The sequence below is a fragment of the Rhipicephalus microplus genome, chromosome 5 (genome assembly GCF_043290135.1).
Source record: "Rhipicephalus microplus isolate Deutch F79 chromosome 5, USDA_Rmic, whole genome shotgun sequence".
NCBI classification, from domain to species: domain Eukaryota; kingdom Metazoa; phylum Arthropoda; class Arachnida; order Ixodida; family Ixodidae; genus Rhipicephalus; species Rhipicephalus microplus.
This window is the reverse complement of record NC_134704.1, coordinates 45045164-45068462: the sequence shown is the minus strand read 5'-3', so window position 1 is coordinate 45068462 and position 23299 is coordinate 45045164. Positions and strand designations below refer to the sequence as shown.

The following is a 23299-nucleotide window of genomic DNA, read 5'->3' as shown; positions in this document are numbered from 1 at the left end:
AATTTAGGGTAGGCCAGGCAGGAACCGCTCATCGCTTGGGCTAGCTCCACGAATCCCCGTAAGCAGTGATCACATAGAACACCGAGCCCCAGCAATCAAAAGCGTTACACAGTAATCAAGTGAAAATACGTCATCTCCAGAATAGATAACACGAATGAAGCATGGTCACCACTACTAGGGGCATGCTTATCATCACCGTGCTACGTATTGTAGGAACAGCGAATTGAAGCTTCCACGTAGCCGAAATGCCTTTCACGCTACATTACGCGCATTGGGCATAATACGACACCCGTCAGCATGAGCACGGGCAATGTTCTATGACTCCACCTCGATGTATTTGCTGTAACGTTATGTTTCGTGTGTATAAGCAGCTGTAATGATTACTGCCAGCCTCAATAATGACCATTTAGTAACTACTGCTGGACACACGATCAGTTACCTGCAAGGGCTGGCTAACTTCTCAAAGAAGAAAGAAGAGCAGTGCCTCCACCCCTAATCATATGAGCCTTTCCAACATAAAACACTTGGCTCACATAATGTGGGTAGGCTGTGGGGCTTACATTTAAACAAACACAAGAAACAACGTTGTTCAAGGCTCCCTAAGACTGGTAAACAGAACTCCAAAGCAGCAGTAACACGACAGGTGTTCAACAATCGCCACTTAAAGAGACAGAAAAACACGAACATTCACGCAGACAAAAAAAACGGGGTGCTTACCATCAGTTAAACAGAAAAGCAAACAGCAGACGGACAAAACATTACACATTTCAAAATGAAGTAACACTTAAAACGAGGTCACTTCACCAACCAGACAGAGAATGCCAATTCACCGGATGCAGACGACAATGCAACGGGATCCTCTTTGCACATCTGGTTGCTGCGAGCAAAGCAGGAGCAATCGTTTTGCTGCTTGCTTCAGAAGAAGGTTAAAGAGCAGATGCTGTTGTGAGGAAAAACAAAAAAGCTAGGAAGCGTGCTGCATGAAGTCGCCTTTGTCGAAAAATGTTGAGAAACGAGGGCAGACAAGCGTCGTCCATCAGTGGTTGACCCGTGTGCAGGTCACATGACAACGCAGGTTGACGACTGGGGAAGGTACGGGATGAAAACCAAGGTATCAGCATAAATGTAACATTTCATGAATTCATCCAGAACACATCGTTCATAGCCAGCAGGCCTTCTCATGGCAGGGGCATTTCATTAATCGGGAACAAGAGAAATGCATTTAACGACTTAAGCGTCGTAGTGGGATATTGTGAAATACTACTTTATAGTCAGGCCTTCATTAAACTGGACAAGAAATGTTTAAGGGCAGGAATGAGATTACGCTCTCATATGCTGATTGTACAAGCCTATTTCGAACATTATTTTCATTTCATGATTCAAAGCCACTTTTTTTTAACAAGATAATTGAATCCATACTTTAAATTTATGAATGCAGAATAGGCAAAAATTAGACATTGCAGGTCTTAGTTTGCAACCTGAGACAACATGTTGCGATACTTTTCGAGTTCTGACAATGAAATTTAATTACTCAGTACGACCTTAGCTTACCGAATAAAAATGACGTCAATTCTGAGGGACAAGAAACTGCAAGTGAAGAAAAATTGTGCTACGACAGGGATTGTCATTACGGCTGTCTAGCCTAGCTTTAGAATGTCAGTCACCTTACCTTTGAATCTTTTCCATCTCCTTTTCCATCTGAAAGTAGTGAAAATTTTAGCCATCAATTCCCTGCAAACTAGCACAGTACTCAATCATGGGCTTAAAAAATAAGGTATAAATGTCTCGCAGTCTCATCTTGCATGGATGGTTTGCTTTTGGAATGTATGCATAATGATAATACCTTTAATTTCCATGCTCTCACTTGTTTGACTCGCCCCCAAGAAATTCATAAATTGTAGTCTAGGGGGAAAATACCAATTATGTTCCCTACAGATTTAGCTGCATTCCTCACCTTTACAAACACATTTGTTCCAATTTTGGCATTATTGAAAACATTCAGTAGCGAGAATGTGTAAAGGGGCCCTGCAATAGCTTTTCGTCTGCACTCTACCGCACAGGAATGTGCGTAGGGCTGAATACGGAGGTGAACTTCGAACATTAAGAACTGCAATAATGCTTTCAATGAGCGAAAGAAGGGAAATTCAAGGGCCCTTTATTCTTTGTTAGACACAAAGTACTTTGTTCCTTGCGTTCTCCGTTTTTTTTTTTCTTTGCTTTGTTTTCTTTGTTTGCGAAGCTTGCTACTGCTTTTGGTAGTGCACTTGGTAGCACTGCTCAGTAGTCTTTACTTTCCTTCTCTCAGCAGCTGCTTCACAGATAATGAGAAAACTTTATTTGCCACAAATGTTTTAGAGTTGCGAAGACTGGTGTCTGATATGTTCTGGAAGCCCAAGAAAAAACGTCGCAGGTACCTTTAGAGGCCTCCTTGTCTCCTTCCGCATCTTTCTTCTTTTTTCCACGCTTTGTTGGCGTTCCTGCACATCAACAACCAGGAGACACATAAAAAATAAACCCCCGTTTCTTTAACCAGACACAAAAAGTAGCGCCTTAGAAGTATTACAATTGGTCATAAGCTTTTTTTTTTTTTAATAGTTTGCAAGTCGGGCCTGGTTTGTACAGCTATCAAATGCTCACTGATGTCTCCATCACAGCATTCTAAATTCCCGCAATACATTTTATTAGTACTCCTTTTTGAATAACAAGATAACGGTGATGTTAATAAGAGCACTGTCTAACACTGTTATTTAAGAGAGAAATTAAAAAAAAAAGAGAAAAAAAGCTGTATTACAATGGCCGCCGATGATGTGACAGTGGTTTAATGGAGTTTATGTCAACCCCTAGGACCAGGCATTAGTTAATTAGTGACAGTGCTGATGGCACTGCCTATTCAACGTATGCAAGATGATCAAAAAGGCAGTATTTCACCTGTCAGAAAGTCTTGGCCAACATGACAGCTCATGGAATCAATATATATATTTTTTCACACTGGGTGAAATTCTACAAACTGAGAACAATCCAGAAACAATGAATAGAAAACTAAATCCTCCGGACCCTTTCATCTGGTTGTGCTAAACAGTTTGCACATGCATGTTAACACCAGTAAGAAACGCAAGGCTTACCTTTGTCTGAGCAGTCCTCGGAGGATTTCTCGGCGGCCTTCTCAGCCATTCGTTCCAGTTCCTTGCGGTGTTTCGGCGAGTCTTTGTGTGCCGGAAGCCACCGAACTTTGTCACGCCTTTCTTCACTCTCGCTGTCGGTCTTGGGTTGGCCGGCCAGTGAAACTGTTTTCTTTGGTGTTTCTGGAACGGGAACCTGGCAGACGCCAAAGCATCCGACATCTCATCAGAAACAGAAGAGGCCCGACATTTATCAGTTATATAAAAAAAGCATAGTATAAAAAATGCAAGTTATGAAATCGCAAGGCACTATAAGGTGGTACACCTAAAACACAATTCTTTTTTTTTTTAACAATGCAATGGAATGCCCGCTGAAACACTGGCTATCATCTTTGGCAATTTCTACTGCTTCTACTATTTCTCGCGCTTTTGGCCGGCATGAGTGAAATGTTCTGCAGATTTTTCAAGTTCTGGTGCACAACCACAGCTTTGGCAGCGCGTCGCCACAAGACGTTGCAGACATCCCCAGACATCGTGTGCGTGCTTTCTGAGAGGGTTGTTTAAGCAACACCCGGTCTCTCCCACATATCTGCTGCCACATGTTAAAAAAACAAAACAAAAAAAGACTGAGTCTTTACACTGTGCAAAGCACACACGATGCTTCATATAACACGTTTGCTTTTCCTTAGCCATTAGGCAAGTCATTTTGCAAAGGCTTGATAATTTATTGGGTGTAAACATGATGACCTTGACATTTATGTTTTGCTTCCCACCTTCTTTGTATTAACGAAGACTCAGTGGATATAAGGAATTATGGCAAGCCTTTTGTTTCAACTTTGCTTAGTTCTTCCTGTAGTTTGTCTTGGCTCTGACTTACCGACACCTCTTATGAAATCTCTTTATCTTGCGACACAAGACTTCTGCCACTACTGTAATTTCTTCTTGCGGGTATCCAGCAGCATCAAGCCTCTTTATTTGCACACGAAAACTTCTAATTGATGCAGGCAAGATTTATTCAGCGCCCTTCCGAGACATGATGTACCGATAGCCCCTTTGACTAAGTTGTGTGTGCAGATCCATACGGTTTGAGAGGCTTCAATCCCCTGGGTTCGTACATCCAGCAAACCTCATCTTCAAACTTGACCCTCAAATCTAGAAACTTGATTTTATTACTCTGTGGCAACTTGTGCGTTATGACAAGGGGCTGTAAACCTTTGAAAAAAAATGGACAAGATGCAGGAAAAAATTCCATCGAGCCTATAATCACTTGGATCATACAGTATAAGGCAATCATGTACAAAACGAAAGATTTTTATTTACCATAACACCCCCCGCATCTTTAACTTTCTCTGAAATACGCCTATCGATGCTGGCCAATAAACGAATCACCCCGAACGGGGGTCATACACGAACCAATGCAAACTCCCTCCATTTGCAAGCACACTTGATCGGACCATTGAACAAAAGTTGAGGTGGGGCACAATTTTTAAACGCCCAAGAAAACCCGCAGCAGACATTCAAACCCCATTCTTATTGTCAATAACATTGTACTGATTAATGCATTTTTCAACATGTGTTAAAATATTTTTCTGGGAGATTGAACAATGTAGGTCTTTAAATGTTCCCTGAAGAACCTGACATTTTCATCCTGTGATTCGGCTCGGCTGCTTATGCGTGACCACTGCCTCTGAGTTTTTCGTGGGGGACGGATCCTCGAGATTAAACAACTTCAGCTTGCACTGCGGAAAGCATGTGAGAGACTTTTGCCAACAGTCACTCTCAAGTTTTAGTCACACGTAAGCGATTGTGTGTCGCTTCTCTTGTCTATCGTCCCTGAAGTTTGAACTAACAGTGCAATATATGTTAACAGTCACCACTCCACAAATGCTTAAATAATGTAAAGTATTGTGTGTTCTATATGGTGTTACATGGCTATGCACATTCAGAAAGATTATCGAAGCAGCCATATATGAAACCGGGGAATTCCTGTCGTGAAAAACAAGCCTCTTCGTAGTCTACAGAATGCTTGTAGAGATAAGTAGACATATATTAGACAGCCAGAACACTTCATATTAATGGAGCATGCATGAGGCACGTCTTGGAGGCAGTTCCTTAATTACTAACTATGGTTGAACATTTGGCAACAAGCATTCAACACTTGAATCGTAACTGCTATAGAAGCCAGCAGAGAGTTCCTAGATATCTTTGGCAGCCTGATGTGCTTACGCACATTCTTGTTTAATCACCTTGAACATTTCAGCATCTATCCTTACAGAATGTGGCCTAGCAGCTATGGCACCTAGACATAAAACCCACAACATGGCAAGCATGCAACAGAATGCTGTGGACACTCAAGCACTGCTTGATGTGCTATGCCCTAACCAAAAAATTGCCGTGCTAAGAATCTCAGAGCATTATTGTACTAGAGATGAGTAAATAGCAAGTTTGAGGTTCAAACCCAATTCAAAGCAAATGGTCATTTGGTCGAATAGTTAGAATCGATTAGTTGGAATAGTACACATCACATATTATTAAGAAATATGAGCATTTAAGCCATTACTCGACTAACTTGCACAATATCTATAGGAACTGGGACAGAGCATGCGTGAATGTAATGTTCAAAGCGAAGAGCAAGCAACTTCGAATAGTAGCAACATTTGCATAGCAGTAGGGTGCAAATTAAAACTGGCACAATATGTTACGTTTCCAAAGCTACTATACTTATCACATAGTATAAGCCCATATAACAGGCTTTTAACCTTAAAAAATGTATTAAGACGAAAATAATGTGTACCTTTAACCTTTAAATGTGGTTTCACAGCAAAGCAACTGTACATCGCAAAAAGCCACTTTTACAGAAAGGTTATATGCGCTGAAATGTTACTATATTCGTTCATTTCGAACAACACTTCGAAATTGCGAACAATATATATTTGTGTTGAAGCAAATTCAAATACTGTAATACTTGTCCTACTATTCAAAGTGCCCGAATATTGTCCCATCTCTATGCGTACCACTTTAAATGAAGCCATTTTCCTGTGCACAAGCCTAAAAAAAGGGAATGCAGCTTTTTCGTAGTTCGCTGTCTGTTCAGCAAAGTCCTCTGGGTGAAAAGCAAGAATTTATTTTTCTTACCGCGGGTTGCTCCTCTTTGGGACCATTCAGCTTGGCTTTATCTCCATTCTGAAGTGCTCCTTGAGGTGATTTTGCGGAATCCTAAAAAGCACCAGCCACGATATTAGTTGATATGATCCTTTGATTTATTATCACTTTTTACAGCCAATATGCAAGAAATAAATCATTAGATGTATTAGCAAGTGAGTGCAGTAATAAAACATGCTGAATATTGACATCTACCCATTAACACTTACTTAGGATGTGTACGACTTACCTTCTTTAGCCCTGGCGGCTTCTCATCTTGATCAAGGGCAGACAATATCTCCTTGGATCCAATGTGGTTGATCACTTGTGTCTGAGAAAAATAAGCAGGGGGCACGTAATGGATCCGAGCCAACTACTAGAGGGGCTACACACAATCAACATGAACCCACGGTCTTCACTGTGACTGCTTAAGTCGTGGAATTGAAGCAAAGATGTGTCAGGGCAGATAAACCCTGGCACCGTGAATTGGAGTGTAGCCAGCATAAATATTGGCAAAGACATGAAAGTAAGCTCGAATGAGCCACTTATTTTAACGATAATCACTAATACAAGCTGGCTGCACTTTGTCCAGGAAGGTTACACAATATTTATGTTTCCATGAATGAAAGCCATTAACACCAAGAAAGTAACAATCCATTATTTAGCACTAAATATCACGCCGCATTTGTACCAACTTTCGGGAAATGTACATCACTTCCAGAGAAAACTGTGGACAAGAATTTGACTCAGTTATCTTGGTGTGGGTTCACTGAAAATCTTACACAAAATTGGTCATGTTTTTACGACGCATCAAAGTGCCATGACATAGACTGAAAATACTACGCTCAAGCAATGAAAAGCCAAGAAAAAAAAATGCGGGACAAGTAAGGAACTATACAAACACAAAAGCAGCTCCCGGGATGAGATGGGTCCACACTGGGTCAGATTTGTAAACTAAAATGAAACCTCATCACACCTGCCACAAAAACAATTTGTTATATAGGAAATTCTTTATAAACATACAATTATAGCACTGTATGACAGAGCTGTTCCTTATTTACTTTGTTGAAACCGATAATTCATTATATCCAGGTTCATTACATCAAGGTTTGAGACCACTTCCGTCTACTTCAGCAGGAGTGAGCTCACCTTGTTCAGCACGGACATTTCTGACGTGTCGTCGTCGCTGACGTCGCTGTCCACGTGACGTATACTGATGTCCGTTGCAGCTTCCACAAGTAGCGGTGCCTTTCGTGGTTGCCGACTCGTTTCGCTTAGTACTCTCGCCGTAACGTGCGAATCTGAGGCAAAGACAATTGCTTAACTTCAGGGCGACAAGAGCATTTTTGTTGAGGCAACAAGAGCATTTTTGTTGAAACTACATCTTAAGAATGAAGGGTTATTACAAAGTGCAATCGACAAAGTTTTCAACAACACATACAGTGGAATTTCTGTATAATATGTCCTTATTCCCAAACTTTTCAGAACAAGTTACTCTCAGACATTAAAAAGGAGAAAGTGGGATTAAAATTGTCTAGATACTTCAAAGTTCCCCAATAACAGTGACTTGCAGACAAAGTATAGTTATTTTCCTACTGTTTTTAAAGGGGTACTGACACAAGATTTTGCAGCCGAGATAGCGGGCGTATTTCCTATATCATCTGCAAAATATTAAGAGCGAATAGCTTGGAAGGTGTTTTATATTAAAGTTTGCCTGAGCCCTCGAGTTTATCTCGCATTGACACCTTCGAAGAGGACCTTTTGGGGATCCCCTACTTCCCTTCCGTCACCACACTGCAGTCAATAAAACAAGTTATGATGACGTCATAGCCACCATTTTCATTTGCTGCAATTGTTCCCGCATTCTATACTTCGTGGCGGCTGGTTGAGAGTGTGTGGTTGTGGCGCACGTTTTTAAATTTTTGTGTTTGGCGACATTGCAGTCCCATTTCCTATTCAAAAGTAACCCTTGATGCGGACGTTGCGGAAGTGTGTCGCAGTTCTGTGTGCTGACGTGACCAAGAGCTGCACACGCTATGTGGCGATAATGACACTCTGTTTTTGGAGCTCTCTTAAATCAAAGCTTAAACTGGTCGATAATGAGGTACCTGTAATTAATTATCTGTCACATGCTGCAACGAACGATGTATCTTGTCATGACTAACAGGCCCTCAGCAACACATTGCAGCAGAAAAATGAGAGGCCAAAGTTCTTGTGTCAGTATCCCTTTAACCTTTCTGGTGAACATAATTTTTGCATAATACGGCAAATTTCCTGGTTTCCCACAAAGCATATTGGCAAGATGCCACTGTAAAACACTTCTCTCGATAATCTAAGACCCCTTAATTATAAATTTTTTTTCATTGCAGATTTGACTGTTTTTGTTATTTTCAGCAAAATTAAAGGGACCACCAAAGTAAAATAACAATTTACGTCAGACTGAAACCTCAAGGTACGACAACATCTAAAACGACAATATTTTAAACAGCAGTGCCCTTTTTACCAAGAAATTAAGGTAAACACACGAGAACAGATGAGCCACAGTAGCACATTCGCAAAGTGATCCCGATGATGTCGAATGAACTGCCTCCAATTAATCAATAGTAATCGATTTAGCTGCACTAAATAAAAAACCATCCGTGCATTCAGAGACTCAATACAATGCTGCTTGTTTTATTCAGTTTGATTCATAGAAAAAAGAACGGCTGTTTTTTACTATGGGGAATGAGGCGAGTGGTTCAAAAATTCAATTTTCGCGTGGTTAAACTGGACAGGTCATGCCATCTAGTGGTGTCTAGTTGAACCAAGCATGCCTGCATTTTTAAAGGCCATGGCTGAAAGTGGTTCAATGTCTGTTGCTGCTGCTGTGGCTTCCGCTACTTTGTCTCTGCTGCTACTAGTGTCGGCGGCTGCGTAGTAGAGCCAGGCAACGTAGTGCATGGCAACAGTGACGCGAGACGTTCTGCTTGAGGCGGATAATTTTAAGTGCGGTAACCCGATGCGGACCACAAAAACGTTATTTTATTTTAAAATAATCCCTTCCTTGGCGCAAAAGTAACACTATGAGGTTGTTGGACTGACAATTCAACAATCAACGTTGACTTTATAGTTGCCTTTGCTGTGCCTTTTACAACGTTGTGTGGAATATCAAGTACTGTTGTGAAAGTCCCAGTGTTGCTCTCCAAAGTTCAGCAACAGATATTTTCAGAAGCCTTTGTCCTCAGTACCAAATATTTAAAAGTTAAGAACTGATGTGCTTGATAAGTCAACAGTGTATTTTTTCAAAGTCTGGACGGATTCCCTCATAACTTTGAGTCTTTTGAAGATACAGTAGACTTGTGATGATTCAAACCCTGATAATTCATACTTTTTGTTAATCCAAACAAAATTCTATTTTTTGGTTTGAACTCTTATTATTTGAACGTAATTAAAAGCCTCTTAATTCAAACTCGTCATTTGCTTAATTCATAAATTTTGCAGTAGTACCATACCGAGAAATGTCTGCTGCTTTCCCACTACTACTTAAAAATTTGTGTGCTTATATAATCCTAAAAGTCTAGAAATGACAAATAAGCGTCTCAGACCCTCAAGGAAAAAGGCTTTGCTAGTAAACAAATGTTTTAAATGAAGCACACGCACGGTAAACTGTGATGCTTCTCAAGAGATATAGAAAGCTTTGTGTTGAAGGCACAAAAGGTCATAACAGCAATAAATGGCCAATAAACTTGTGGAACTTACACCTCTGCTTTTTGTTCATTGGGTGCAGTTAGGGTTTAAAAACACTTAAAATTTTTTTAAATGCGATAAAATCAATATGTCACTTTGCCCCCAGTCATGTATCGGAGAACTTCTGATAGTAATTCAAACTTCGTGATAATTTAAGCAAAATTCAGAGGTCCCTTCGAGTTCGAATTAACGAGGGTCAACTGTACCTATAAACATTGTAATAGCAAAATAAAAATATTATGGTGATCTATACCAGAAGAAAAGGCACATAAAACAGGAAATTATTTCAAATTGTCGCATTGTAATGCGTCACAACTGCACGGTGGTTACGATGATGATAGTGATTGTACTGAAAGGGTGAAAATCAACCTGAAATATGACTCCCTTAACATGCTTATGATGCACAATAGATTATAATTTTTGCATTTCTTCTCAACATGGCCAAGATTCAACTTGTAACCTGTGATGGGTAACACAATCGTACAGTGTTATTTGTAACAATGCCAGGATGAAGACTGACCTTCTTCGCAGGCATCTGGTTCGTCTTGTTCGTTTTCAATTAGTGCCGCCTAGATGAAGACAAACAAAACAACAAAAAAGAGATTAGTTAAAAAAATAACAACCCTTAATTTTCGCAGTGGCAACTGGTGGTGACATATCACCCGAAGAAAAAGTGACAACAAATATTGGAGTTGAAGAAAAGAACAGCATGTGAAGAAAAGAGCAGCATGTAAATAAAAAGCACAGTTCCTATTCACATGGGGAATTCGTCGCATGAAAAAACTGAATTTTTCGTGATTCAATGAACAGTGTTTTTTCAAACATGAATCTGACTGGACATTATTAGACTAATTGCACCAACAAAAGTTTATTATTCCTGCATTTACCATTTCTGGTCAAATCATGCGCCCTAAAGTCTGAAAAGACAACATAAAAGTTCGAAACGGTGGCTCAGCAGGCTTGTTGGTGCGCAACGAATCACTGTTAGAGTTCGGCGCCTGTGTTGTGTGGTCTCTTCTGTGTCCCGTCTCTGCGCTGTTTGGAAAAACTATAACATGAGAGATGTGGGCAATTTCTATGTATGTCATTCCTGCTTCGTTGTTCTTTTTTTTTTTTTCAATAAGCAAAGGCAGTCATTACACAAAACCTAAATAAAAACACTACTGTGGCTCTAGACAAAGTTTAACGACCTCAATCCACCAAGTAAGCCCACAGTGAGCCAAAATATTATCGATCCAACAAACATCTGCCTAGCCACTTCGTCAGTCTGCTGCCTGGAAAAAAAGCAGAAATTCAGGCAAACCTTTCGATGACGCCTCTTGGCACGTGCCCCATTCACATCACCTGTAGCACCAATCTCATTATTTGCGTTGACTTCCTGGCCAGATCCAGGAATGACAAGAACCAGCGTATGACAGCCACCACAGGCAACCTAGCAGGGAAGAAGAACCGGGACAATACATCGTTGCAGTCAAGGGCTTAGGATGCCAAAATACAAACCGCCAGGCCTGCGCGTAAGGTGCAGCATAGTCACAGCGAAAGCTAGAAGAGCGGCCTTTCAGAGCCTTTTCAAAACACTCATTGGGTAACCACTGCAAGCACACTTGCTTGATACCCACTAGGGCATTATTAATAAATTTTTGGGGGTAGTAGGTCGGCATTTACTATGTTATTTTTCGTCATTCTTCTGAGAAGCGTGGTATCCGCTAAACACTTGCAAGGAATATTGCGCCAATCGCTCACGCAGTAGCTGACGATGATGGGGAATTATGGCTGCAGTGGGTATGCACCACAGTTAACAGGGGAACAAGAACAAGCTTTTGTAATGGGTTGGAGCATTGGATGGCCCACTCGTTTTGCTATTCACGTCGTGCTACGACTGGTTGTTCTTTCGCTGTTTTGAAACGCTTTGTAAGTCATATTAACGCGATTGTTTCCCGACATCAAGCCTGCCTAAGGCAAGTTTGCCAACGAGTCACACGCACCGGCGTAGCTCAGTGGTAGAATACTGGGCTGGCACCCAGCAGATTCGGGCCCCACTGTGTCAATTGTGCTAGGTTTTTTTTTTTTTCTAATTTTGTGCGATGTTGTCACGGACAACTGCGCGTGACCAGAGTTGTGATCTCATAACAGCTTTCACTGTAAAAACAAAATGCTAGCAGAGTTAACTACTCACCTGTTGGACTTGGTATGAAAGCAGCTCCTCTACCAAGGCTGGCGTAAACTGGTTTGCAGAGGCATCGTTAGTGACCAGTGCCAACTTTCCGTGGCGGGCATCTCCGCACGTCATAAGCTGCCTCTTATCTGCAATGTTAAAGCAAGCAAGGAGTGTTAACAGATGAGTGGATACGAAATTATCCCCGCATTGAGGTCCGAGGTTGTTGGCTATGAAGTAAAAGCACATAGCAAACGAAGTAAGAGTGAAGAGCGCAGATTAGAGGCAGAAACAGTGAGGTTAAAGCACGCCCTAATACTACGTCGAGACACAGTACGGTGCAGAGTGATAGTTTTTCATGCTCATTCAATGACGGTTGAGTCAGTGTAGGACTCATAAAACATTTAGGCCAAGAGAAACAAACATACAACAAACGCTTGACATGCCAACTTTGTATACAGATTATCTTGTGGATACAATAAACAAGGAAAGTGATTTTACTCTAAGTTGTAAACAACGCCAAGTAAACACATCGCATGTCAATTCACATACTTCGCAGTTAAGTGAATCTCGCTGTCACAGCGGCCTCAACTATTGAGTTTCCTAAAATTAACTAGAGCGGACTCTGGTGTCGCAACCATTCAGCCACCGTGGAAATGATGGACAGTGCAAAAATTCGCCTAGTCTTCGTGCTTGCAGGCTTCGTAAGTACTCGTGGCTTTCATATTGCTGTGTTTTCGTTTCGTTTTGAGTAAAAGAACGAACTGTTGGGAACTTTGTAAGCCAACTTGAACTGGTGAGCCTAAAAGGGTTTTAATGCAGTGAAGTGCAACTGCTGAACATTTGCTGACTGTAGTTTTGCGACAAAGCAGCTCGCAGCTCCAAGCCACGCGAAGCCAAGCAGAGCGGAAAGTACGAAGATTAGGCAAATTTAGTGTACTACCCATCGTTCCCAAGCTGGCTGAAGCACCATGCATTGCAGTTCCAGAAGACACTAGCGCCAGTTCCCTCTAGTGTACTTATAGGAAACTTTACGGCCTCAATATGCTACTTCACATCAACCTCATTCCTTAAATAAATAAATACAAAAATACTGTGGAGGGGAAATTCTTAGCCCAATTCGCTGTATGACATTTTGTCGCTAGTGAAAACAACGCGCAGAGGAAAGACAAGAACACAACGACATGAGTGCAAATTTCGCCGCGTTCATGTCTTTCTTGCGTGTGTGTTGTTCGCGCTTGCGGCGAAACGACAGTGAACAAAACGTTCAAATTATTTTAATGTCTTGTAGTAACACATGAGGCATAAGAGTTACTGTCACTGGGCCCTTGGGAGTATAACTTCAACTGAGTAGTGTCGGTCGGAGCACCTAAATATGAACAAAAGAGCGTTAGTGAATTTCCCCTCCAGTGAATTGTAGCCGGATAATACAGTCTTCAATTTTGTAGTTGAAATTCACTTCATTACACTTAACATTTATTTACCTGTATTTTTTTTTCTAATCTTGTGACTACTACATATATAAGTCGTATAATAATATCGTCACTGATCATTTTTCACTACTTCTCTAGAGATATCTTCCCTCATCAAACTTTAAATAAATGAGAAATGTGATGATGTACGGATAACATATTGCCGGACTGTTGGCAGCCGCCAACACTGAGCTTGAAGTCTGCTGGACAGAAATATGCACTGTACATACAATAAATGATTATCTGGACGATGAAATCCAACTCACCCGAGAGAAAAGCAGTGTGGCTTTCTCCACAGACGACCTTCGCAATCTTGATGCCTTCTACAAATGGAATCAGCTGCGGCTTGTTGCTCTGCAGCGTCTTGTTCCCAAGCCCGAGCTGTCCATTCCGGCCATCACCAAAAGCATACACTTTTCCCTCGGCTAAGCGCAGAAAAACGAAGTATGCATTGCGATGAAAAAGGGGTCTTAAGATGCTACCTATGCAACAACAAACTTCCTATCCTTGCATTCAATGACTAGTTAAAAAAACGTTTGATTCTTGCATTTATTTCTGTAGTAATCACACAGGTAACGATCTTAGATTTCAATGACCCCTCAAGTGCATCAATGACTGTGTACAGGATAACAGAACTTCATGCAAGGTAACGCTAAGTAGTAATGCTAAATTGTGCACAGCACCATGGAATTTCTATTGGATTGAAGCTGGATTTATGCTGATCTGTGCATTGCATAGAATTCCACATAAAAAAAAAAAAACGTTTGGTCTGATACACTGTTGATGCTAAGAATGTTTTTTTTTTATGTCTGCTGTCATTGCTTTTGTCTTACCTGTCAAGTATTTTTTAAAAATGTGCCTAGTCAACACTGGCCACATCTAGAATTTGCTGTTAATAATTGTCAGTGTACATTCATTGGGCTGAATCAGAAAAACCAACAGCATGATCAAAAACGTGAAGGTGCCAACCTGTGAGCGCCATTGTGTGAGTCCCCCCGCACGAGACCGAAACTATTTTTCCTGGGATCGTCGAGACCTCTGTCGGCTTGTTGTAGCGCTTGCAGCACAGAGTTTTTGGCAAGCCGAGCTTTCCTCCGTCCCTCTCTCCGAATGTATACAAAATGCCATCAACTGTAAAAAAAGTGACAATGATTTATCACTCGTCTGTGATTGTTCCACAAGTCTTTTGAGTCAACATCTGCCAATGAATAATTTATCACCAAAGTTTAACAATAAATATCTATAAAGAACAGGTATAACGCTTCAGTGGATGATTCTACATTTCCAATCAGGCTGTCATGGCATCTTGACAATCAGCTCTAAAGCTACCGAAGTGCGTAACATCCTGCTACGAAACATTATTTTGCAGCAGCTGTCACAACGCTTTGCATAATGAAAACTCGAAGCTTTTCTGTAAAAAATCTCAGTCCTACACTTCCACAGCAGTAGCGTTTGAAAGAATCTCTTTTTTCATATTCAGGCACTTTCATTTCAATGAGAATCCTCATTTCAATCTAACTAGCCGTACATTAGCGAGAATGCATGGAAGAAAAGGTTGCCCAACTGGGAATGCCAGCTTTTATTAAATACACTCCTCTCTCTAACTTCACTGACAAGAAATAAATGAAAACAGGACATCTAGATTATAGATCAAGCAAAACCTAATGAGACTGTTTTGCAAACAGTTTTTGGGAGAAATTCTGTATGCAGTAAATGTTTAGCTTATCATTCCAGGTCGTCTTTAAAAACCAAGGCTATCTTGTAAATCACACCGTGAAATTCTTGAGGGTGAAGATACAAGCTGCTGCAGGCACCCACCTGAAACAATGGCAGTGTGGTAATAGCCCGTCGAAACGCACATTATCCTGATGTCCACTTTGAGCTCCAGGGGTGAGGGAACCGTGGCCTTGGTCCCAAGACCCAGCTGGCCCTCCTTGCCGCCACCCCAGACATAAGCCGTTCCCTTGTCTGAAATGATTTTTTACACTGAGTTTCTTACTCCATGCAATGATGTGGGCAAACTCAATAAATACACAAAGGAAGAGAATCATAAGAAGCTAAGGAACGATGAACAACGTCCCACATCTTGCGTCATGAACGCAAGATGGCACTGGTTAACACTGTCAATGCTAGGTTAAGAACAAGTGCAGAAACACCTACACAAATGCGCAAAGGTAGAGCCATCACAGAAGCTCGACTGTCCCATGCAGAGATTCTGGTTACATTATCGGCGGATAGTTGTTTCTTCTACTAATATAATTTCCCTTTCGCTTCATCAGCGATACTAAGGTGATTGTATACTTAAACTTCTTTGACAATTAAAAGCCATACTTCCACGTTTGCTGTAGTATGTATGCTTCCCCAGGCAATGTGAGCCTCAGTGGTGCAGTCTAAATAACACTTGCAGAGGGCAGTTAAGTGCATGGCTGGGATGCTGTCACCATTCGCAGCTGCTACCTTGCGTTAGATGGAAGCTTCTGTTTAAGCTTCAATTATAGTACAAAACCTAGCAGGGAGCATGATAATGTTTGCTATAATTATGGTGTCAGTCTCTGTATATTTTTGCAAACAACAGCAGCTGAAGCAGCAAACTTGCCGCTCAAGACAGGCCTGATTCAGACTGTACACCTACACTTTCCAATAGAAAACTCGACCTCGCTCGCATACCTGTAAGTGCCACGGAGTGCTCGGCCCCAGCAGCCAGCTGCTTTATCTGCAGCCCAGTGAGTGCGGTGATGAGAGCGGGCTCCGGGTGTTGAAATTCTTGAGAGTTGAGCCCGAGCTGGTGTTCGGTGTTGACGCCAAAACCATACACCCGATGGTCATCTGACATCATGGGATGTACGCAAAGGCACATGCATATTAGCACCAGGAAGTTGCTCCCCACAAAAAATTGCATCTCCGCATTTACAAATTTCAGCAGAAAACATGCGGAATTTGGCTAGCGGGCTTTTCCATGATTGTGACTTGTCCTAATTGTCAATACGGTCGAACTCAATGATACCCACCGCATTGCATTTGTCGAGAGGTGCACTTCTGAAAACTTTGGTGTGGTGAAGCGTGGAGGCCGGCAAACATGGCAGCCCCATATGCTCGCACCTTATTTTCAATACTAGCCGTAAGTGCACCATACTGGTTTGGTCAAGCAAAGTGTATGGAACAGTGTACATACAGATTTCGCGGCTCCATATATTGCTCCTAAACTGTCTCTATTACACATAAAATTAAAGTAGTGGGGCACCAAGGTGAAAGTAAACGAACAATCAGAAGCAACGTAGTCAAAAAGAAGAGGGCCGAGGAGAAGAAATATAAGTTAAGCCTCAAATTATTCAGCCAGGGATTATTTGTGGACAAAAATACTTCAGCCCCAAAAATACTAACACAGCTGCAGACGCCTGATAGGAAGCATTAAAAAAACTGGAAGGTTATAAAGGACCACTGACAGTCAAATTATTTGTTAATTGGCAGGTTTGTGTCTTACAATCAGGAAATTAAACCCTAAATGCTCCAGCACGACTTGAAATGAAACCTAGAATCGCTACACAATGATCAATTACAATGCAATGGACTGGAGATGCCTGACTAATTTAACGAGCTTTTCATGAAAGCATAGGCTTTTGCCTGTGCTCTCCTTAGCGTAGCTTAACGGGCTGACTGTTTGGACGTTCCACAATGACCAAAGTATTGCAAAGAGGTTTACTAATGCTTCTTCCTCTTCACAGTATAAATAAGACGTCAGTGAAGTATTTATCGGCTAATTTGCCTGACGTATAAGGGAAAAGGAAGCAGTGGTCGCTAGACTGATATAATGCTTCAGCTTGAAAGAACACAAAGCCTACAAGTGCGTTTTCTTACCTGTGGCAACTAGTGTGTGAGCCCGTCCACATGCTAAGAGAACAGCCCTCTGGTCTTTCAATGCTGCAAGATGAACACCGACGTTAGCAACAAACTTTCCGAAAAGAAGCTCTCCCTACAGTACCAGCATTTGTGATGCAATATGTGTCCTACAGAGGTAGCTTGTTCTGAGTATAACAGTCATGTAATGAGTCAAACCAGAACATAAATCAAGATGCAACACAATATGACTCATCTTTGTGCATGAACAAGATAGCTGTTTAGCTCAACGAGCCAATTACAATCAGCTCTGTTCCTCGCACAGTATGTGCACAGTGCATACTGTACGCAATTCAAATTAAAAACAAATCAGCAAAGCAATGCATACACACTTTTTGCAGATGTCTGTCTCTTCAGATAGTTCATTTAAATGGATTCAACTGTTTGTTAACAAACTGTTAAAATATAAACCTATTACAAAGTACTAGCTATATGAGTTAATGAAGAAAAGTGTAAATTTTGATAGCTCGTTTTTGTTTGTCAAACACATTGACTTAAGCATATAAAAAGGTACTAACACTTCTTAAACTAACGAAATATCACGTGGAACGAGATATCTGCAAAATCCTCAATGATGCATATCCATTAGCAAATATCATTAGCAAAACTATACAGCTCACGAGCTCACTACGAAAAAAAGGCCTAGTATATGCATATCCATTAGCAAATATCATTAGCAAAACTATACAGCTCACGAGCTCACTATGAAAAAAAGGCCTAGTATATTCATCCTTCAAATGCACAAAGCGAAATAGACGATCGCGCCGCAAAAGTTCACAAACTGAAGTCTGGACTGTGGTCCTCAATTTCTAGTTGTGGCTTCACATGGAATTCCTGGTTCGCGCATTTCCTCTGGGAAAGAAACACAGCCACCTGCGTCTTATCTTTGAGGCATGCAGATAAAATGGGCATTATCTCGCAAGTACCTTTCACGCATTTCGGTCGCACCACTGTGTTCTTGTGACCGTGCCCAAGCTGGCCATACTCATTGCTGCCAAAGCTGAACACACGGCCTCCCGCTAGAAAAAACAAACAAAAACAATATACATTATGGAAATGTGCAGATGATAGAGTCAGTGGTCCAACTGAAAGTTGAAAACATTGAGTAGGCCATATATTCTTGGCCACGCAACACAGTAAGCTTTCATCGACAAATGATTAAAATGAAGATGCTATTTCATGCAACTTCACTGTAAGAAGGTTAGACTGCACATTATATTAGATATCCTTTTATTTTGTGCAGACACTGAATGCATAGACAATGTTTTTCTAACCAACATGATTTTATTTTCACTTCATAGGTGCCGTCATCTTGGACTGATAAGCTATTCTTTTGCTGGTTTTGTATGTCATAATACAAAATGATCATGGTCATAAAACATTGAATGTAGATGCATTCTCGTGCATGCAATTTCACTGTAGCACTGTTTGTTCTTATGATATGGATACAAAACTGCAACGTTGTCAGTCTAAGATGGCGGCGCTTGAGCACGTCTAGAGAACGTATACAGAACTTATGTTTCTGACAACACACAAGAAGCCCAGCAGAGCACACTGTAATTAGTTCCAACCCAAGAATAAATGTAAGCACTGCCCACAGCCATCCCTGTCCCACAAAGAACGAATTTGCATAGAAGCACCGCGCAATTGCATTTGCTCATTTTCAAGCCATCAGTCAACTTTTGTGATTTTCCTATAGACACTTGTTCGAGTCACTGGTTTTCGGTAGAACACTAACTTCTTGGTAAGTTTTACCAAACGTTCCAACATCATTTCAAATACAATCTTTTAAACAGGGACCACAAACTTTCGAATGCGTAGCATTCATACTAGCAGTGAATAAGTACCCATGGTTACAACAGAAACCACTTAGCACGATTTTCTCCCTTGAATGAGTGGCATGCGCGCCAGATTTCGAGGGCGGACCTTGTAAATAATCTTCGATTGCAAGTGTATATATTTCTGCAATCATACTCTGTTTAGTATCATCTTTCGCTAAGTTGAATGTGGCCTACCAGCGATAACAATAGTGCATTATTGTACAGCAGAGGATAATAGAACAGTATAGAGTAGGAAGACCCGAGATGGATCGGATCACGACCACTCTCTCACGAATATGTACCAGAGGCATTCACATAGAAGCTTCATCATTGACAACCTGTAGTGCTCACTCAATTTCGAAGGGCTTCATTGGTGATGTATGAAATGATTGGGCCAAATAAATACAACACTGTCTATGCTGGAGCCACATTATGTGGACATATTTGACTAGATATGGAAATGCCCTGACACCAGAGAATATTTCCCTGTATAACAACGAGAACTTCCACTAGCAATTAAATGTGTTTCCCCTCCAGTTGCGAAAAACATGGTTTCAGAATAAAATAAAAAACAGACTACAAAAGAAACATGGCCGAATGAATTTACACAATGGCCCACTTGTAGCTAGACCATATTATTAGCAACCTAACTTCAATAATTCCTCGAAGTAATATGAACACGCTACATCTAATGAGTTACGTGAGTGATGCTTTGATACTTTGAGTGAGCTGTTACAAATGGTAAAACACTGATTTCAGGTTGCGACAAAGTGTGCAAAAGAATACTAGATTATAACACAAGCTCATGAAGTAACAAAAAAAATGTTATACTGTAATGAAACATTGCAATAAGGCCCCAGACATTTTTTTTTAGACCTCCCGCTTTCAGAGCGGCAGCTGCAATGGCAGCAGCCATCGGAAATGGACGTCACTGTCAGACAGATCGCATAGCACGCAGCTGGACGTACCCGTTATGAAGACGGAGTGTTCGTCCCCGCAGGCCACGTGAATGACGGGATCGTTTTTCACCCAAAACATTCCAGGCATGTTGCCAGCGAACCGGGTCTTCCCAAAGGTGCATACTGCCCCAGAGCCTTGGACAAGGGAAAGATACAAATTTAACTATGTCATAGTATTACGTTGTGCAAGTTGGTGAATGGCTTAGTGAAAGATTCGTGGCAAAAACTGAGAATTCAAAAAATAAGACACTTGTGCCACCTTTTCTCATCCACCTTCGTTCATCCTGTTACTTGCTACCATGAATATTCACCAACTATCCCAATATTCTACTCTGTTAACATGGCACGAAGGATGCCGGTCTTGTGCCATATTGTTTTTTTTTTTGTTCACATTTGCATTACAAATCTTTTATTGACTTGTTCAGTTTACTTGTAAAGTAGATCTACAACTTGAGAAAGCATCTGGAAGTAAAGATGTTTTCAGTTAGCCACCGTGGTGTGACTTAGATGTCCTTATAGCGAAGAACGGGCAAAGGAACTTTATGTACATGTCTGAGCAACATTCACAAAGCATTTTCTAAGACATTGATATGTGGGATTTAACGTTCCAAAACCACCGTATGATTATGATCGAGAGACGCCGTAGTGGAGGGCTCTGGAAATTTCGATCAGCTGGGGTTCTTTGACGTGCACCCAAATCTGAGCACACGAGCCTACAGCATATTTGCCTCCATTGACAATGCAGCCGGGATTGGATTCCGCAATCTGCGGTTGAGTACCTTAGCCATTAGACCACCGCGGCAGGGCATTTTCTAGAACATGAACCACGCGACAAAAACATCCACTACGAAACATATGCACTTTAGTGATGCTGCATGTAATATTTAACATAGTACTTCAATGTCGCTCTCTTTTAGGTTTATCTATCCTTCCCTTCAACTATTTGATGCATGCCCTTGGCTGTCTTGACTAGCAGAGATCGTAGGGCCCATACTGCAATTCAAGTCGTTCGCTTTGAATTCAAGCTACTGTTAAGGGTGTCGATTACATATCAACAAGTAGTGGCTTCCCGGCGTTCCAGTGCTTAGCAGCTTAGAACAGGCAAAGCAATTGTAATGAAGTTATGTTGTTCTTTCCCAGGGGCCTTCAACTTGGATATCCCTGACAGCTTTGGCCAATGACATTTGCGCGTGACATGACCAGTGACAGCATCATCAATTCGGCTTGTTATCACTAGTTTTGCAGGTGCTCTTACACGGGAATTCTGCAGGCTTCCACAAACTCCTTTCGAGAAGATATCTTTTTGTCAGCCACATACGTATTCCACACTCTTGCATACATAGTGCGAAACAAAGCAATACAACGAAGATAAGAAAGGCCAGACAGAATAAGCACTGGCTACCAACAGGTGCATTTATTTTCGCTGTGCAAATATTTACACACTTTCGAAAAGAGAAAGACAGAGGAGAGGAAGATAAGACTGGCGCTGTTTGATATTTCTTGTCTTTGTTGTATAGAGCTGTCTTCTACTATGATCACGTACCGATGCCCCCAAGTTCATATGCTTTTTGACTTCATCTTTCCGAATAACTCTTGCCACCGCTTTCTTTTATTGAAATGCGAAAGCTTGAGTGATTGACTTGACTAATAAAAGTTGTTTCATAACCAGCCCCCTAAATTATTCAGAGGAGGCATATCGTATAACGTCGCGTCACAAGAGGCGTGCCGATCGCCTGCACGTGAATCCAAAATGACCATGAGGTAAGTCCGCACAGACGGAACGGAACAGGATACGCGAACACCACTACTACGGAGACGCACGCAATCGGCATTCCGTAGTCAGCTATACGCGTGTGCGAGCATTACCGACGCGGATTCGTTGCGACGATGCGCTGTGTACCACGTATAAAAAGTAAAGAGAAAAAAAAAGCGATAGCGAAAGTATTGAAAAAAAGCGCGTTGGCCACACCCCCACGATGTCACAATCAAGCAACCTTGGCCCTATTCCAAAATAAGCATTCTGTAAGACAGCAGGGAGTCGCACCGCTGCCAGTTAGCAACGACGCTGGTCGTCTTTCCACTCGCGAAAAGGAAGAATATCGGGCAAGCCGACGCGAGGGAAATTGCTCAAGCGGCGCCGTAGCAACGCGTTCCCTCCCCCAACCTCTCCCCTGCAAGGAGCGCCCACTGTAATTAATCTAGACTAGCGCTACACGTACGAGGGTAGCTCGCCCTGACCATTTTACGCTCGCCCTGACCTACGACGAAGCGCGCGTCGAAACGTCGTGAAGCAGACGCCCGTGAAAAAAAGAAATGAAAAAAAAAATCGTGCTCTTCCGGGAAACGAGAGCGCGTTCGTCGCGGCTCTGTCTGCATAGCGACCGATGTTCAACAGCGAACCCGTTTGCGGGGACGTGCGTAGGAGTGGTCATCCCCGCGTAGCGGTACCACACCAGAGAAGCGCGTTTCCGCGCCCCGATATCGTTCTTGCATCGCCGAGAGCGATCGAACGAGAAATAAAAGGTTGAACAGTTGCATGCTCGCGAACTACGCAGGGTGCACAACAATCGCGCGCTTGGAAACACGAACTTAAAACGAAAGCTCGAGTCGCGAGCATCTATCGTATGTAGTAATGGGAGGCGAGCTTACCTGGGATGTCCTCTTCCTCATCAGCTGTCATTTTCACTTTCCGAAGGGGTCACGGCGAGCAACGGACACAAATCTAAGAGAGGCTACAGGGGAAGGGCACGAAACTCGCAGATACAGTTCGATTCGGGACGAAACATGCACGCAAACCCGAGAACGCAAAAGGATGAAAAATAGGACACCCTCCCAAAGCTCTCTTCTGCATAAGTGGATTCGGCCGACGCTACGTAAAGCAACCATGAACAGTTTCGTACATACCAATTATTACGTAAAAAAACAATTTGATAATATATTAACATATTGTATATTTTTAAATGCAACATATTTAAACTCATTTTCGGTGCACTATTATTACTATCTCGGTTGC

General features: G+C 41.7%; 1 protein-coding gene across 1 annotated transcript; it reads right to left on the bottom strand.

The window, feature by feature from the left end:
• Window positions 1-627: 627 nt before the first annotated feature.
• LOC119174643 (X-linked retinitis pigmentosa GTPase regulator) lies at window positions 628-23111 on the bottom strand. The gene is made up of 18 exons (XM_037425631.2): window positions 22936-23111; window positions 20296-20421; window positions 18434-18526; window positions 17469-17531; window positions 16281-16439; window positions 15432-15581; window positions 14583-14744; window positions 13880-14038; window positions 12163-12290; window positions 11290-11418; window positions 10507-10555; window positions 7410-7561; window positions 6511-6591; window positions 6255-6335; window positions 3123-3315; window positions 2415-2477; window positions 1670-1698; window positions 628-1083 (listed from the first exon to the last, which is right to left on the bottom strand). The coding sequence occupies exons 1-18, from the start codon at window positions 22964-22966 to the stop codon at window positions 1060-1062; spliced, it is 1872 nt and encodes a 623-aa protein (XP_037281528.2). The 5' UTR covers window positions 22967-23111; the 3' UTR covers window positions 628-1059.
• Window positions 23112-23299: the final 188 nt, after the last annotated feature.

Bases quoted from the DNA above. Each gene is read 5' to 3' on its own strand.
- LOC119174643 (XM_037425631.2), bottom strand. From the start codon at position 22,966: ATGACAGCTGATGAGGAAGAGGACATCCCAG. The intron at 11,419-12,162 runs GTGAGTAGTTAA...CTTCCCTGCTAG, and splicing joins TTTCATACCAAGTCCAACAG to GTTGCCTGTGGTGGCTGTCA. The intron at 1,699-2,414 runs GTACCTGCGACG...CACTACTTTCAG, and splicing joins AGACAAGGAGGCCTCTAAAG to ATGGAAAAGGAGATGGAAAA.